Source organism: Nomascus leucogenys, chromosome 3 (assembly GCF_006542625.1).
Source record: "Nomascus leucogenys isolate Asia chromosome 3, Asia_NLE_v1, whole genome shotgun sequence".
Taxonomy (NCBI): Eukaryota; Metazoa; Chordata; class Mammalia; order Primates; family Hylobatidae; genus Nomascus; species Nomascus leucogenys.
The window spans coordinates 97975606-97993560 of NC_044383.1; the positions used below are offsets into that span (position 1 = coordinate 97975606).

The 17955-nt window shown below is 44.6% G+C and overlaps 1 protein-coding gene and 1 long non-coding RNA gene across 7 annotated transcripts in view; one reads left to right on the plus strand and one right to left on the minus strand.

Annotated features, from left to right (window-relative positions):
* LOC115834447 overlaps positions 1-17339 on the plus strand; it is a 97462-nt gene extending 80123 nt beyond the window's left edge. Inside the window, exons 2-3 of the long non-coding RNA XR_004029336.1 lie at positions 13657-13838; positions 15383-17339. This is a non-coding gene — a long non-coding RNA (uncharacterized LOC115834447). The remainder of the gene's footprint in view (positions 1-13656; positions 13839-15382) is intronic.
* The window catches only part of TRAF3IP2 (TRAF3 interacting protein 2), a 56948-nt gene that overhangs the window by 2630 nt on the left and 36363 nt on the right, over positions 1-17955 (minus strand). For 3 of the 6 annotated variants that reach the window (XM_030809575.1, XM_030809574.1, XM_030809573.1), the window contains 5 exons: positions 14665-14843; positions 11928-12016; positions 6386-6454; positions 5167-5283; positions 1408-1482 (listed from right to left, as the gene is read on the minus strand). In XM_030809575.1, coding sequence (XP_030665435.1) covers positions 1408-1482; positions 5167-5283; positions 6386-6454; positions 11928-12016; positions 14665-14843 — 529 coding nt within the window. Of the gene's footprint in view, positions 1-1407; positions 1483-5166; positions 5284-5977; positions 6348-6385; positions 6455-11927; positions 12017-12126; positions 12520-12554; positions 13658-14664; positions 14844-17955 lie in introns of those variants that run through there. The other 3 variants (XM_030809576.1, XM_030809577.1, XM_030809579.1) reach the window with 3 other exon arrangements.

Genomic DNA, 17955 nt, shown 5'->3' on the forward strand with positions numbered 1-17955 from the left:
AAAGGCAAAGGCACAGAGACACGAAGGAACACAGCATGCGTGAGGGCATGCTGAAGTGGTCCAGGGTGACCAGAGCACAGAGCATCTACAGAGGGTGATGAGAGAAAACTACGCAAGGGGACACAGTCCTCTTCTGAGAGGCCTCATAGCTCATGCTAAGAAAGGTGGATATGATCTTGTAGTCAATGGGAAAACAGCACAGAATTTTTAAGCTACCAAGAAACAGATCAGACCTACATTTTGGATGTTCCTCTTTGATGGCAGAGCAGAGGATGGCTAGCACAAGGTCAAAGTGGAGATGAGACCAGTAAGGAGACTCATCAGTAAGTGAGAGCAGTGAGACCCTGGGCAAAGGCAGCGCAGGGAGGATATAAAGGTGTGCCATTGCACAGGCTGTGCACCATACAGCCTGAGGTGTCCCGTTCCCATAAACTGGAGCCTCCCTCATCCAGGGCAGGGGTCTCAGTGCAGTCTTGACATCTGAGGATCCCTCCAGGATGAAACAGGGCCTGAGTTTAGGGTGCTGTGGTCTGATTCTCAGCATGTTTACTCCACCACTGCCTTCCCTTTGCCAAGCGTGGAATGTGGCCTCAGATGGTTTTGCCCCCATTCTCCAAACTTGCTGGCAGACCCTTCTGGTGTGAAAAGCCTCATATGAATCACAGCAAAGTTCACTCTGGTAACTATAGATTTAATTCCTGTAATCATTAGCTTTGAGAGCTGAACTATGTGCAATGAAATGCCTCCCTGGAACAGCCAGCAAAAACCATACACATCTTGACTTTTATGTACAAGAGATAAGCAGTATCACATGAACCTTCTCTTTTTCTCTCTTGAGTTAAAACAGAAACTACATCTTTGTGTGCAACGGTTCTTTGAACAATTAGGACAGCAGTGATCCTATCAGATAGCTTTTAAACCCTCCTGATTCATACAGCTGAACTGAGTGGTACAACCTGTTGATCTTTCTGGTAACATTGTTATCTCTAAGGATTGATAAGGAATTGATGGCAGACATGGTGGTTCATGCCTGTAATCCCAGCACTTTGGGAGGCTGAGGCAGGCAGATCACCTGAGGTCAGGAGTTCAAGACCAGCCTGGCCAACATGGTGAAACCCTATCTCTACTAAAAATAAAATAATTAGCCAGGCGTGGTGGCAGGGACCTGTAATCCCAGCTACTTGGGAAGCTGAAGCAGGAGAATCACTTGAACCCAGGAGGCGGAGGTTGCAGTGAGCCAAGGTCACGCCATTGCACTCCAGGCTGGGCAACACAGCGAGACTCCATGTCAAAAAAAAAAAAAGAAGAAAGAAAAAAAAGAATGGACAAGGTTCTCCACTTAAAATCCCAGATGGCAAAGCAAACCAAAGATTGAATTATGAGGATTTTGTTTCTTTGTTTGTTTACCTTCTTAGCATTTGGGAAGAGCACAGGGATGAATCTGAAATTCATGCTTCCTTGTTTTATGAACTCAATCTGCATCTGAAACCAAACAAATTTGAAGGTTTAATTTCAGGAATGAGGATGAGGAGTTAATGGTACCCATAATCATGCACGTCCACATGGCATTTTTATTCTGATTTCCATACTTGAGTGCCACACACATCATTTTAAGGCCTCCCCATTACACATCTATTCCATTCACTCATCAGTCGTTTATTGGAGGCCTATTAGAAGTCACATTCTATGTCAGACTTTGGGTTTTAAGGATTAGGATACCTTCCAGGGTATGCTGGAACTGGCTTGCAGCAGCTCACAAAAGCTGGTTGTGTGCATCTCTTCCTAATTCTGTGTTCAGTGACTTCACACTGATAGCTTGAAATTGGCGATGGTATTGGAGAGTATTTATACCATGGAAATAGGTAAGTGCCACAAATCAGGAGAGCCAGCTTAGCAGAACACCACAGATACAGTCCCTGTCTTCACAAAGCCAGCAGTCTAGTGAGCAGGCAGAAAGGGAAATTACCAAGCAGAGTGCAGGGTGAAAAGTATGAACAATGGCTCTGGAAGCCCAGAATGGGGGCCATCCATTCTACATCAGAGATTGGAAGGACAGTTACAAAAGAGGGTTCATTTGGGCACTGAAAGAAAAGATTTTGGTCAAGTAGGGAAAATAGAGGCAGAGGCAACAGCATGAGCAAATGTCTGGAGGTGTGAAAGTGTGTTGATGTGGTTGGGACCAGCTACTAATGCACTGTGGCTAGAGCATAAGATGGGCTTGGCAGAGAGGAGATGTCAATTGTGAAGAGCTCCATCTGCCAGGCTTTAGGTTCCTCGCACCAGTTCCAATATGCTCTGACACTGCGGTAGCCCAAGAAGATTTAGCTACCAAGAACTCTCTCAAAAATCAGAATTTTCAATAGGAGGGGAGTTAGAGTCTTCCAAATCCTGTGACCAGCACAAAGCTTTCAGTCATCTGATGAGAAGGAGATGAGGAGTTATGTGTTTCCAACCATTTCATCTTCCAATTCATTTTTATAACTGAGTTTTCATTGTGCATGGAAATAACAGAACAGAGAAGAAAGTGACAGTAGTGATGGCTGGTTATTGAAATCACCATAGAAACCCCTCATGAACACACACTCTCACATAGTCACATACACACACACGATCATACAACACACATAAATCTTCCACAAGGTGTTTTTTCGGAAAAACCGTAAGATAACACCAAGAACATATTTTAAAATGACCCGAGTACTGTGCAGCTAGAAGCACCCACCACACCAGCACCGAGTACACATGAAAGGAAGGGGGGGCCGGGCGTGGTGGCTCACGCTTGTAATCCCAGCACTTTGGGAGGCTGAGGCGGGCGGATCACGAGGTCAGGAGATCGAGACCACGGTGAAACTCCGTCTCTACTAAAAATACAAAAAACAATTAGCCGGGCGTGGTGGTGGGCGCCTGTAGTCCCAGCTACTCGGAGAGGCTGAGGCAGGAGAATGGCGTGAACCTGGGAGGCGGAGCTTGCAGTGAGCCGAGATTGCGCCACTGCACTCCAGCCTGGGCGACAGAGCGAGACTCCGTCTCAAAAAAAAAAAAAAAAAAGGAAGGAAGGGGAAGGGGTGCATAAATTACAAGTGAAGCACTGAGTTTTGTTTGACTTCTAGGACTCCGTACACTGTGAAGTTTGGCTTGTGCACTAGGCTGCCCAGCCTGTGGAGGGGCCAGCCAGCAGCAGTGCATTTTTATTTTCTCTCACCCTTCCAGATACTGAGTTTCTGTAAACTAATTCGCTCTATGATGCAGTTACTCATCAGTACCTCTGCACTACCTCTGTCATGGCCAAGTTCTTATTGTTCCAGGGTTTTCTGTTGCCTAGAGGGGTGCAGGAAGTCAGCCAGGCAGGCAGGAAGGCACTTCTGTATCTGACCTCTTCGACCCCTTCTGTGATGAGTAAGGGCCCAAGACATGTGGCCCAAGAAACCAAGTTTGGCGACAGTCTGGTTCCACTTGGTACAGTCAGACAAGCTCTGAGACCAAGCTGTGTATTACTGCCTGGCTACACCACACACCCACAGAGCTAGACAGGTTTCCTTAGGAACTGGCTTGAGGCCTCGAGCCCTTCCCAGGCACCAGCTGTCAGCTTCTGGGACTGGCAGGTTCCTAGAGATGCAGACAGGACATTGGGTGCTCTGAGGCCATGCAGACGTGCATCAGACAACCAAGGGCCGGCAGCACCCAGATCCAGCCATGACCTTTTAAGGCAGTTTACTCCCAGAAATGATACCTTTCCGGGGCACTGTACAAGGGCTGTGAGACTGGTTGAGACCAGAAGAGGAGGGAGCCTTATCTCCTGACTCCCTGGCCCCACTTTTTAACCTCATCAACTTGCCTCGGCTCTTCCTTCAGCTTGGTTGTGAGCTCACATGAGTAAGTGGTCTGCGCTTGGTGGAAAGGGAGACAGAGACCATGAAGACTCAGATGGGGAACACCCACCCTCCTCCTTTCCCACGCTGCTGACCCACAGGACAGACCTGGGACCTATGTCTGCTTCCCCTGAGGTAAAGCTGTGTGCCCTGAGACAGCCTGACTGTGTCCTCCCCATCTTCCCATCTCAGTGACACTCTATGCTCATTCCAGGTGCCTTCCCCCTCATGAAGTGTTAGAGTGGAAATGGAGCTTATCAGTTCTAGTCCAGTGATTTTACAAGCCTTTTTAAATCTCAGAATCCTTGGTCAACAAACAAGCCTGAGAAGTACAGACCAGCTCTGGCTGAGGTGGGGGTGGGAGGTGCAGACCCAGCCCCTCCTCCAGCACATATGGACACCCACTGGGAACTCCATAGGACAGCCTGAAAGTCCCAAGTGTAGCACCGCATCGTAGTCAAGCAGAAACTGTCTCCACAGCGTCTCTATAATCACGGGACGCAGGAGGATTGGTAGCCCATAAAACAGCCAGTTCCAAAGCTGGGTGATTGTTTCGGTCAGAATGTTCTAGTTTTACGCCATGCTGAACAAGTTTAATATCCTAAATGTCTCCCACTGATTTGAATATAACCAGGCCCCGTAGTTCCCCACCTGTCATGAGCTAAGAACACTCCCTTCCCTTGTCTGAGTATCTGATATGCACCAGATATTTTGAAAACATTATTTCATTTCATCTTCACGACAACCCTGTAAGTATTAGCGACCCATTTTGTGAATAGGGACATTGAGGCACAAAGAGTTTAAGCAGTGGGGCCACAGCCACACAGCCTGTACATGAGGAAGCCAACTTTAACCAGGCCCATGTGATGCAACAGCAGGTGTCCCTTTCACTACGCCACCTGCCTTTCTGAAAAGGTAGGGCACAGAACATGATACAGCTGCAGGGGCCAGCCCTCCTCACCGCCCTGTCTCCCACCTCCTAGGACTTCATAGTTGCTGGTAAACAGCCAAGCCAGCAAAGCACGTCTTTCCAGAATCTTGGATCCTAGAGATCACAGATTGCTCTCCCCTTGCAACTGATAGGAACAACTGAGTCCCAGAGGTGCAGGGACTTGCCCACAGTCCCTAAGGTAGATGGAGCCAGAACCAACAGCCCCTCTCCTGACATGGCAGGCCTGGAGCTATTCACCCAGCATCACACTGCCTTCAGTTGGTCTCTGGGGAAGAATGGGACTTCCCTGGACAAGGTATCCATCCCCAGGGGACAGTGAGGTGTTGTGATCCCCTCCCCACTCACCATTCGATGAATGTACTTAGTATGTAAGCCATGCTCATCCTCGTCCAGCTGCGACTCAGCGCCTTCCACATCCTGTTTGTATTTGGGGCTGATTGCTACGATTATCATCACGGTCTTCTATTAATGACAGGGAGAAAGGCATGTTTATGGAAGTGTAAAGTGTGGTCCGTTTGGTGAAGGCAGGCTGGAATCTGGCCAGCAGGACTGTGGGCATTCTCTGACACATGGGGTGGAGGGCCAGGCTCATTCTCCATAGAAAGAGAACACTGGCCCCCACTCAGGCAGACTCTTGTCTCTGCTTCTCCCTTCTGTCTCCAGCCCAGCCCCACCTCGAACATGCAGAGCAAATGGCTCAGAGAGGGGCCCTCTCAAATAGATGTGCTTTTGCCTACCATTTTCCACAACCATCACTAATAAACCTTTAATGAAAGCCCGAATCACTGAGTGAGTCTGCGTTGTGGCAAAAAGGCACTGCAACACCAACAGTAAGAAGCACCCTCCCTCCCTCCAGCTGGTTCTGAGCTGCCAGTCACTGCACTCTTGACTGCCCTGTCTTCTGCGTGTACACATTAGCACAGTCAGTAGGAACAGACCCTTCAGCACAAAGCAAACATCAGGCTGCAGACAAAAGGAAAAGTGCAACACCCCAGCCTGCTGAGACTCCCGTCCCCCACTGGCTCCCTCCGAAAGAAGCAGCTGACACGGACAGGCTGGCAGCAATCAATTTCGATCTTGTTAAAGCACAACGTGTCCCAGTGGCCGGTATAGATTCTGTCAGTGGAGAACAAATCACGGGGCCGCGCGTGGGCACCTCGGGGGTGGTGTGCTGTGCAGCCTGCAAGGCTGCCTAGGAAACCTCTTCAGCCCAATTCTACAAAACACTTCGGGTGGCCTCAGATTAAATTGAATTCTGCTGCTCTCTCCCCACTCTCCGCCTTCATTTCCTTCTTTCCTATTCTCGTCAAAAGATTATTTCCTCTGATTGTTATCAACCACCTGTGTCTGGTTTGACTGTTATTTCCTGCCTGTGCATGTCCAAGAGGGCGACCCCATCCTTCCTTTCCAAGTCTTTGCACGGCTTGCAACAAGGGAGGCTTTGTTGGGGCTTTCTCAGCTTCAGACTTAGGTGGGTATGCCAGGGTTTCTTTGATAAAACAACTTCGTAAGCTCATTGTCTTTCTCACCAGAAAACGAACTCTGGTTTTTGGAATGTACTTACATCCCTAAGGTAGCGCTCCATCCATTTAATGATATCAATGCCTCGGATTCTATCCTCAAATATGTCAATCTGCAAGAAAAAGATGTGGGAGTTGGCCCTTAATGAGAGGTTCTCTCAAGATGCAGAGCAGAAGAAAACATGATACTATATACATTTAAAGCTCCAAAACTTAACTAATGCTTTTTGCAAGGAGGAGCACATAGGTCTAAAAAACAAAATATAATTTTCTGAAAATATTCCCTATTTCAACATTAGTAGGCACTTAAGTAGTTAATATTATGTCCATAACTAGGATATTGTGATACACATTAAAATATATCTATGGCTACACAAAAATCAGGTTTTTAAAAATCTGAGGGACATGGTATACCACTAAGTTGGATATAAGCCAGCAATATACATACATTATATATCTGTAATTTAGAAATTTGAAAGGCAAACATAACTCTGGAACATTTTAATGGATGTGTGGCATACAAGTAACTGAGATACAATTGTGGTGCTTTACTTGCATTAGTGAGGTCATTATTATGGTATTATGTCCAGTTTCGATCTATATGTTTTGAAAGGATTGTATGAAACTTGGAGCAGAGCCAAGGAACAGTCACAAAAACAATTACTGAAATGGCAGGGAAGAGGTTTATGATGAAAGTCAGAAGTAGAACTCTTAGGCCTTGAAAAGACTGATATTTACTATCAGTGCTCAAGTTTTTGAAGGGATATTTTAAAAGGAGAAAGATAAGTTATTTTTTATTTTATAAGAAACCAAAGAAGGCCCTTCTTGGGCTCAGGCTTATACCGCAGTGTGTGTGTGTGTGTGTGTGTGTGTGTGTTCCACGTGTGTGTTTACGAGGTGCTCTTGATGGGAAGAGGGATTATATACTGGAATGGGTGACTCAGGGAGAGTGTCCCTGGGGAGGGGTTATGTGATTCAGCTGCACTGCTCCCAGATTACTTGTCCTAAATGTCATTCCAGGCCAGGCACAGTGGCTCATGCCTGTAATCCCAGCACTTGGGAGGCCGCGGCAGGCAGATCACTTGAACCCAAGAGTTCGAGACCAGCCTGAGAAATATGGCGATACTCCATCTCTACAAAAAATACAAAAAATTAGCCGGACATGGTGACATGAACCTGTAGTCCCACCTATCCGGGAGGGTGAGGCAGGAAGATGGGTTAAGCATGGGAAGTAGAGGCTGCAGTGAGCTATAATCATGCTACTGCATTCCAGCCTAAGCAAAAGAACAAGACCCTGTCTCAAAAAAATAAATAAATAATAAATGTCACTCCACTGTTTAGGACTGATCAAGTCAAGTCCCAGCCCTTCAGCAAGCTTTCTGTGCCATCCATGATCCAGCCTCACCTCTCTTTTCCCCACATATCTTGTCTACTTTACTCCCTACATTGGTGTCCCCTGTACCCTAAAGGCACAGCACAAGCCTCCCTGCTCTGTGAATCCTTCCCGCATGCCAATCTCCTCCTCTTCCTCACTTCACCTAACTCTACCCCATTGTGACCACTAATGATACTGGACAGTTAACACATATGATAACATTATTTTATTCAGGACATGTTTCATTTATGTCTGCTGTGTCTCTTCAACCAGATGCTAAGCTTCCTACGGAAAGAGACCGTTCCCTGTGTACACCGAACTATCACATACATAGAGTACAGAGTTCAGAATATGTGTCTTTACATGAAAAATGGAATGGCTGTTATTTTGATTTAGATGACTCCTGTTTTCAAATGTGTGATGGCCAGCGACTACTCTTGAGAACGCTTTTGTAGCTTTCTGTGACTGTGTCAGTAATCCACTGCTATTATATGGGAAAGAAGCAATATAGTGTCAGGGTTGAGAAGAAATGGACAGCTTGGGTTCTGTCTTGGCTTTGCCACTTCCCATCTGCATGACTTTGGAAATGTTACTAAAACTCTCTAAATCTTATGTTAACTTGTAATATGTAGTTAATAAACTGACTTCCTAGGGTGGTTGTGAGGACTAAAATGAGTTAACATGGAAAAGGCCTATCATAATGCCAGGCAGGAAATAAGCATTCAATAAATGGTGATAATTGGCCAGGCGTGGTGGCTCATGCCTGTAATCCCAGCTCTTTGGGAGGCTGAGGGGGGAGTGTGGTTAACTTGAGGTTAGGAGTGTGAGACCAGCCTGGCAAACATGGTGAAACCCCGTCTCTACTAAAAATACAAAAAAAAAAAATTAGCTGAGCTTGGTGGCAGGCGCCTGTAATCCCAGTTACTCAGGAGGCTGAGGCAGGAGAATTGCTTGAGCCTGGGAGGCAGAGGTTGCAGTGAGCCGATATCGTGCCACTGCACCCCAGCCTGGGCGACAGAGCAAGACCCTGTCTCAAAAAAATTAAATAAATAAAAAATAGTGATTATTGTTATTATCCAAGCACTCTAAATTATTCCCAGGTACTGTAGTGGACATCCTGGGTGGTGCGATGAGCTGGATATCTTCCATTTGTTTCTCGAAGTCTCTCCCAAAGTCCATAGCTCCTGTTATGATCATTCCTCCACACAGCTACTATTATGGGCTGAATTGTGTTCCCAAAATTCCTATGTTGAAGCCCTATCTCCCAGTACCTCAGAATGTGACTGTATTTGGAGATAGGACCTTTAAAGAAGTAATTAGGGTAAAAAGAGGTGATATGTATGGGCCCTAATCCAATAGGACTGGTGTCCATAGAAGAAGAGATTAGAACACAGACGTGTGTCCACACAGAGAAGAGACCGTGTGAGGACAAAAGGAGAAGACAGCCAGCTACCAGCCAAGGAGAAAGGCCTCAGGATGAAATGAACCCTGCTGAAACCTTCATCTTGGACTTACAGCCTCTAGAACTGTGAGAAAATAAATTTCTACGCTTAAGCCACCCAGTCTGTAGTACTTTATAGGAATCCTAGCAAACTAATATAGCCATCCTCTTCATCTTCCAGTAAGAATTCCTCCTTTGACTCTTTAGACCTAGGGGCAGTAACAACTCCCTGCTTTTGCTAGTGCCAGAATACTGCACTATCCCCAGTAAAATTGGATTCTCTAAAACCTACCCAAAGCTTTGTAATAGGCCCTTTATTACACTCTCCTTAAATTACTCATTAAGTGTTTCATTCCACTAAGGGGATCTAGATGTTTCAATAATAACTTAGCTGTCCAGGACCGGGCTCTGTGATTTCTACCACAAGTCTTCATAGAGATGAGGGTCAGGGACAGATTTAAATTCTGCCTAAGTGGCCCCTGGTTGCTGAGATAAACAAACAAACAAAACCTAAGCTCTTCTCTAGGGGCAATCAGTATGTGTCTTTGGAAATGACAAAAAGTAAGATCTTTTCTGAAATGCTGGCCTTATGTCTTAGTATTTATTTATATTACAGACCTGGTCTTGCTATATTGCCCAGGCTGGCCTCCAACTCCTGGGCTCAAGTGATCCTCTCCCCTCTGTCTCCCAAGTAGCTGGGACTACAGGCATGCACCACCACACCCAGTGTAATTTGATTTTATGTCACAGTTGCTGCAGTGCTTTCTTTTTTTCTTTTTTTTGGAGACAGAGTCTTGCTCTGTTGCCCAGGCTGGATTGGAGTGCAGTGGTGTGATCCCGGCTCACTGCAACTTCCACCTCCCAGGTTCAAGCAATTCTTGTGCCTCAGCCTCCCAAGTAGCTGGGACTACAGGCGCACACCACCATGCCAACTTTTTTTTTTTTTTTTTTTTTTTTTTTTGAGACAGTGCCTTGCTCTGTCACCCAGGCTGGAGTGCAGTGGTGAGATCTCGGCTCACTGCAACCTTCACCTCAGGGTTCAAGCAATTCTCCTCGTGCCTCAGCCTCCCAAGTAGCTGGGACTACAGGCATGCGCCATCACACTCGGCTAATTTTTTTGTATTTTTTGTAGAGATAGGATTTGACTATGTTGTCCAGGCTGGTCTTGAACTCCTGACCTCAGGTGATCTGCCTGCCTCAGCCTTACAGAGTGCTAGTATTACAGGTGTGAGCCACTGCGCCTGGCCATAGATGGGGTTTTTAGTAGAGATGGGGTTTCTCCATGTTGCCTAGGCTCGTCTCGAACTCCTGAGCTCAGGCAATTTGTCTGCCTTGGCCTCCCAAAGTACTACAATTACAGGCATGAGCCACCACACCTGGCTGCTATAGTGCTTTCTTATACCAGAAATGAGAAAGGGAAATATTAGTCTCTATATAATTATGGCGTTGGATTGTATAAGTTGTATGCATTTTTTAAAAAAGAACTTTTTCATTTTTTTAAAAAAATTGTCTTGGCCAAGTGCAGTAGCTCACACCTGTAATCCCAGCACTTTGGGAGGCCGAGGTTGGCAGATCATGAGGTCAGGAGTTCGAGACCAGCCTGGCCAACAGAGTGAAACCCCATCTCTACTAAAAATACAAAAAAAAAAAAATTAGCCGGCATGGTGGTGGGTGACTGTAATCCTAGCTACTTGGGAGGCTGAACCTGGGAGGCAGAGGTTGCAGTGAGCCAGGATCGTGCCACTGTACACCAGCCTGGGCAACAGTTTGAGACTCCATCTAAAAAAAAAAAAAAAAAAAAAATTATCTTATAGAATAAAGAAAACTTCAAATAAAAACTCCTGTTAAACAATACTAAATAACTTTTAAAATTGATATTTAGTTACTAAGTATCTCTCTTTACCCATAGACATTTATATTCATAGATATTTCCCTTAATTTTTCACCACTCTCTAGAATTCACAAGAAAAGGCCTAGAAGAGGGCTCTGGAAAGGAAAAGAAGTTGTCTCAGTGTTTGAGGAAAGCCAGTCCCCTGAGTAGCATCATGTGGTACTTTATTTATCATAGAGAAAAATTTACATGGCTTTAAGCTGTACTGTGTCAAGGGACTGCAGGGGGACAGGGGCAGTGTGTGTTTCCTGAGATTTCTGGAGCCAAGATCACAGTGGGCTTGCAGGGCTGGGTGAGGTCGGCCTCCCCTGGAACTGGATTAGACCAGCCCCAAACCCGGCCAGTGTCACCCATCCAGAAGCATCACTGCATCAAGGTATGAAAATGGCAGCTGTGTCCAATGGAGGATTTAGGCTGCAGGATTCTACTTCAAACCTCACAACCCAGTGCAGAACAAAAGGACCTTGTTAAATAAGCAGGTGACCATGGTGAAGCCTGCAGCTTCCTGCATCATGGGAAGCTCAGCCAAAGTGGGCATGATTGGTGAGAAAGGACAAAGGTACAAAGTGTAGCAAGAGCCCGGCGTTTTCTTCAGGCCAGGGGCCGCTGCATATGTGGTCAGCATTAGCACTGATCTTGCTGTTCAGACGTACTTGGGGTCACTCAAACAGCATACAGGGAAAAAATGCTGGAGACTTCAGATAGCTTAAAATCTAGAAAATAATTATTACCTAAATCTATAAGCATTCAATGCATAATCACATAAATCAAATAATATCATTTAAAACACCAACAGCTATTACACTTTTTCTTCTGCTGCTTTTCTCTCCATTGTACTCACTATAACTGTTCAGTTATCTATTTGGACAAAATACTTACTGCAGTTTGGAAGCCATTTACCAACAAAAAGTTCACAAATTTCACCACCTCCATAGCTGTGTCCATTGAATAAGTGATAAAGACTTTCCCTAAGAGAAAATTTTTACATTTATTAGAAACTGATCCAATTATTCTATTCTAAACAAACTTATAAATTATATGCAATATCTTTTGTTCTTCTAGAATAATAAGAGGAAACCTTGGGCTGGGGGTGTTCTAAGAGCTTATGCCTGCATTGTATGCTGTCCTCAGGGCACAGCTCCTCAGGCCCAAAATGACAGCGGGTCTGTCCAAGGGAGTGCAGACTGCTCAGCGTGAATGGAAATCAGAGCGACAGAGGAGAGCACTGGCAGGCTCAGACAAGCCTAAGGAAATCCACCACCCAGAATCCGCGAGCCCTTAAGATCAGGCACTGCCTAGTTTCTCAGAGACACTTGGCACTGTGCCCAAGGAATACTCTCCCAGCAGGCAAAGAAGCTAAAACTTGCTAAGGGGCCACCCAGCAGTGTCTTCTTTTGATCTCCTGATGCTCTCCGCTGCCCTGAAAGCTCGCTCTTCTGACAAGAGCAAGTGGGAGGAGAGTGAGAAAGTGGTTCCCCACTCCCTTCTTCCCCGCAATCCACTCACTTTTGGAGAAAGGCCAGGAAGTTTGGAGTAGAACAAAGCACAGCTCAGAAATGTTAGTAAAAAAACACTTCAGCAGCTTGAAGGAGAGACACCGCCTCTGGGCAGACCAACATCACAGACTCCGTCACTCATCCCTGGGTCAGCTTAGAGCAGCAGACAGTACGGTTTGGACAAGCTTAACCCAGTCAGGATGAACCAGTGTTTTCTCAGGCTAAAGTCTTGGGGAAATTGTCTGACTAGCATTTTAATGTGAAAGCTGAATAATCTCTGTGTGTTGGCTTGTAGTCTGGAATGGACCAGTTAAATCTCAGGAAGCCCCTGGGGCAGAGGATGGAGAAGAAAGGGGGGCTGGAGAGAAAATACGAGTCTGTATCTCTACACTGAGGTTTTTTGAAACACACCTCCCAAATGGAAGTGTGTATAATGGTCATATTAACTCATTTAAGCAGCCAGATATATTGGTGGTACTCAATTTTCTTCTGAACACCTAACATTCACCCAATTCTTACATATTTTAGGACTTCCTTTATAGATTATGGTAAGATATGTATGATCTATAGACTGATATCAGGACTATAACGTATGTGGGGCAGCATCTGTTCTCCAGAAATGCTCAAAATTAAAATGATTAAGACCTTAAGAAAGTGTTCAGAAATAAAATGTTTTGAATGAAAACAGCAATGAATCATTGTCATAGAAATCTTTCAGAGTTGTCAATGACTAAACAGCACAGATCCCCCAAAAGGAATTAGCAGATGAAAAAGGCTTTGTTTCAGGTTTGGTTCAAAGAGGTTCCCAGATTTGGAAAATGCATATTAGAATTACCTGAGCTTCTCTAGCAAGCACATCATATAATAATTTCACAAGTAGTGGCTGTTTTCTTAAGATTTCTGGAAATTACTGTCCTGACTGACCTTAATATGAGAACATTTTGGTGATATTTCAACATTTCTGGTTCTGGCAGCAAAATGTGGAAAAAGAATCATCACCTTACGCTTAGTTGAATGTTTCTTTAAATAAAAGGCTTGGTTTGCATTTGGTTGTGATGCAGTATGGAGAATGTGAGACCGTTTTTTCCAAACAAGATTGCTCATTCCTACAGGAAATGACCTCGTTCTTGATGGCTGCTGCTAACTTATGGTGAGATGCTGGGTCCCTGTCCAATACCACATGGACATCCAATCTATTTACCCAGGGACAAGTCCACTCAAGAGCATCATTTAGAAGAGGGAAAAGGCATTGAGGTTATTTGTTTTTGGAGTATGTGCTTAAGGAAATCTAGAGGTAGGCAGTTTTTGAGTGTTACTAGTTGTGTCAGAATCACTAAAAACATTGATACAAAATGCTGGTTACTTTTTAAGCAAAAAGCAAAAAAGTGCATTTTATTTTACTGTGTATATGAGAAATAGCTGAGGTTATGAGGCCAGGTGCAGTGGCTCACGCCTGTAATCCTAGCACTTTGGGAGGCCAAGGCGGGTGGATCGCTCAAGTCCAGCAGTTCGAGACCAGCCTGGGCAACATGGCAAAACCCCATCTCTAGTAAAAGTATAAGCAAATTAGCTGGGTGTGGTGTGTGCACCTGTAACCTCAGCTATTCGGGAGGCTGAGGTGGGAGAATCACCTGACCCCAGGAGGTTGAGGCTGCAGTTAGCCATGATCACACCACCACACTCCCGCCTAGGCGACAGGAGTGAGACCCTGTCTTAAAAAAAAGGAAAATCTTCGAGATTAGGGATGAATGATCATCCAGCAATCACAAAGTACAAGACCTCACAAGAAGAAGGAGTGGCCAGGCGCAGTGGCTCACACCTGTAATCCCAGCACTGTGGGAGGCCGAGGCAGGTGGATCACGAGGTGAAGAAATTGAGACCATCCTGGCCAACATGGTGAAACCCCATCTCTACTAAAAATACAAAAAATTAGCTGGGTGTGGTAGTGGGCATCTGTAGTCCCAGCTACTCTGGAGGCTGAGGCAGGAGAATGGTGTGAACCTGGGAGGTGGAGCTTGCAGTGAGCCGAGATCACGCCACTGCACTCCAGCCTGGGCAACAAAGCGAGACTCCATCTCAAAAAAAAAAAAAAGGAGAGAACAATGTTGCAAACAACTTACGCAATTCTTCTGGCAAATTGCTTGTTTTTAGAGTTCCTCTGGCTGGAGGGTTGCTAGGGGGTCTAGGCACAGCAGCTGGGGATGGAGGCTGGGGAACCTGTGGTCTCAGCTCTGCAGGGCACTCCAAAGACTCCCCAGGAGCACCAGCTCTATTAGGTGGCTGGTGATGTGGCTGGTCCCTAGAAAGGAATACATTTACAGTCAATTTTCATTCTTTACAAAGGCAAACCTTCAGGGACAGAAAGCCTTTTAGAACTATGGGAAGATCCCAGTGGGCTATCTCTCCTCTGCCTGTATTTCTTATCTGAGACAGAAGGAAGAGGGGAGCTCCATGGAGTTGTAGTCAATAAGCGATTCAGCTGGCTGCCACATGTGAGGGCCTGTGCTCTGACTCCAAAGAGGGAAGAAGGATTTGATTTCTCTATTCAAGATTTGTTTAATTGGAAAAACAAGTCTCATGCACAGGGCAGACAAGGTCACCAACAAAACAAACTAGTATGACAGGTGACACAGATGGTTGATGTATAGGCATTCAGATAAAAAGACATGACTTTTAGCTCATAATAGGTAACATTTAATTACGTATCAAAAGGTAAAGAGGGCCATGTAGATTTAGAAATATTTGTACTGTTGACATATAAATGGAAATCTGATTTTGAAGACCCTTTAAAGAAGTTGCTACCATATTAGATAGCACCTTTATTATTTTGGTTGCCAGTATTCCCACGAGCATTCTGCTGAGATGAACAATCAGATGCCCTCGTGTGAGATTTGGAGGGCAGAAGGAAATGGAGAGCACGCTTCTGCTGCTTCTGTGGTTTCTGTCGGTAAGCACAGTGACGAGGTGCTGAGTTTTCCCCAGAAAGCCTCCCAGTGTCCCGTTACCAGCTTCACAAGTGTCGAGGGCAGGGCATGGGCATCCATTGTTCACCAGTAGAGATCTATCTGGCACAGAACCGATCCAACCATTGCAGTGGTCACAGCGGTGTTGGCTTTCTGATCTTCGACCTTCCTGACTGCCAGAGGAGGCAGCCTCTTTGGTGGCCCTGTTCTGTGGTATTGCGCTAACCGGTGGTGGGACTAAAACTGTCTCTATAATGTTTTATTTCTTAAAAAAAAATTCTGAAGCAAATGTGACAATATGTTAACATTCTTAAAATCTGGGTAGTGGGAACATGGATGTTGTTATTTGTGGTGTGTTTGAAATTGTGTCATATTATAAATTAAAAAAAATGTTTTGACTACAAAATCTCTATGTATATGCCCAGTTTTTATAGATTGTTGCTTACGCTTTTCATATTTTTACCCAAAGAGTAATCAGGAATTCTAAAAGTCTTATGTAACAGGATTTAAAATAAAATTACACAGAATCTCAACTGTACTATATTTTGAAAATATGAATGCTTAAGATTATTTTTATTTTATATTTTTATTATAGAGAAAATAATTTCTATAAAATATGCTTTCAGCTAATGGGGGATCCCATTCCATATTTTTTTCTCTTTTTCTTTTTTTTATTTCTCCAAGAAAAACTCATTCCAGTTCTTTTGCATTAAATTCTCTTATACCAAAAAAATTGTTTCAAAAGTTGCTTAGTTGTTATAGAAGATGATTGCTTATATGATAAAGAAGTGTTAAGGCCTTGATAATATTCAAAAGCTTCTGTATAAAAACAATACCATGGAAATTAATGACAGAGTAAACTTTCTGAATTAAAGTTCTCTTTCAAACTATGAGTAAGAGGAGAATTAGCTGGCTTCTTTTTTTTTTTTCCTTTTTTTTGAGACAGGGTCTTGCTCTGTCACCCATGCTCAATCACAGCTCACTGCAGCCTTGACCTCCTGGGCTCAGGTGATTTTCCCACCTTAGCCTCCTGAGTAGCTGGGACCACAGGCATGAGCCACCACACCTGGCTAATATTTGTATTATTTTGGTAGAGATGGGATTTCGCCATGTTGCCCAAGCTGGTCACAAACTCCTGACCTCAAGCGATCTTCCTGCCTTAGCCTCCCAAAGTGCTGGGATTACAGGCATGAGCCACTATGCCCAACCTCAGTTGGATGGGTTTGTGTGTATGTGTGTGTGTGTTTTGTTTGTTTTTTAGTTTTTGAGACAGAGTCTCACTCTGTCACCCAGGCTGGAGTGCAGTGGCACAATCACGGCTCACTGCCGCCTTGACCTCTTGGGCTCAGGCAATTCTCCTGCCTCAGCCTCCTGAGTATCTGGAACCAGAGGTATGTGCCACCACACCTGGCTAATTTTTGTATTTTTTTGTAGAGATGGGTTTTCGCTATGTTGCCCAGGCTGGTCTCAAATTCCTGGGCTCAAATAACCCACCCACCTCTGCCTCCCAAAGTGCTGGGATTACAGGTGTGAGCCACCATGCCCAGCCTAGCTCCTTTACCTGAACTTATTTTTCATTATCCTAAAATGATAAAATAGATCAAGAAGATCAGAACAGGCTTAAATTGATGCTATAAAACCAATTACTCTGTATTATCTTTGCAACTCTTTTGTAAGTCTAAAATTGTTTGAAAATAAAAGTTTATTTTAAAAATTACTATTCTCTTTCCTATTCAACACCAAACTTATTTCATAAAGATGCTTACATTTTGTTTATTTCTTCTGTTAGAGTGCCTATCCTGCTATAAAATCACATTTTACCTAATTCCATTGTTTAAACTCCATGTATTTATGGTTTAGAAAAATAAAGGATCTGGCCCAGCACGGTGGCTAACACCCGTAATCCCAGTACTTTGGGAGGCTGATGTGGGTGGATCACTTGAGGCCAGGAGTTTGAAACCAGCCTGGGCAACAAAGTGAGATCCCTTCTCTGCAAAAAATAAAAAAATTAGCTGGGTGTGATAGCGGACGCCTGTAGGTCCAGCTACTCTTGGGAGGCCGAGGTTGGAAGATGGCTTGGGTGCAGGAGGCGGAGGTTTCAGTGAGTTGAGATCACACCACTGCACTCCACCCTAAGTGACAGAGTCAGATCCTGTCTCAAAAGAAAAAGAGAAAAAAAGAGATCTGTCTTGAAAGAAAATATGAGGGTTTGTGGGCTTCTGAGCAAAAGAGAAAGCAGGCATGTGCCTCTTCACCATTGTTAATAAAGTGGGCTTTTTTTCTTTCCATGAAGTTTTCAAACTAATTACCACTTTCTGTATTTCTGAAAAATCCACTCTAATAGGAACTTCATATTTTACTCTATGCTATAAAAACAGAATCTAGTTTTAGAGTGGTATATAAAAGTTGTTTTTGCACAAAAGTAAACATTTAATCTACTTTCTTCCA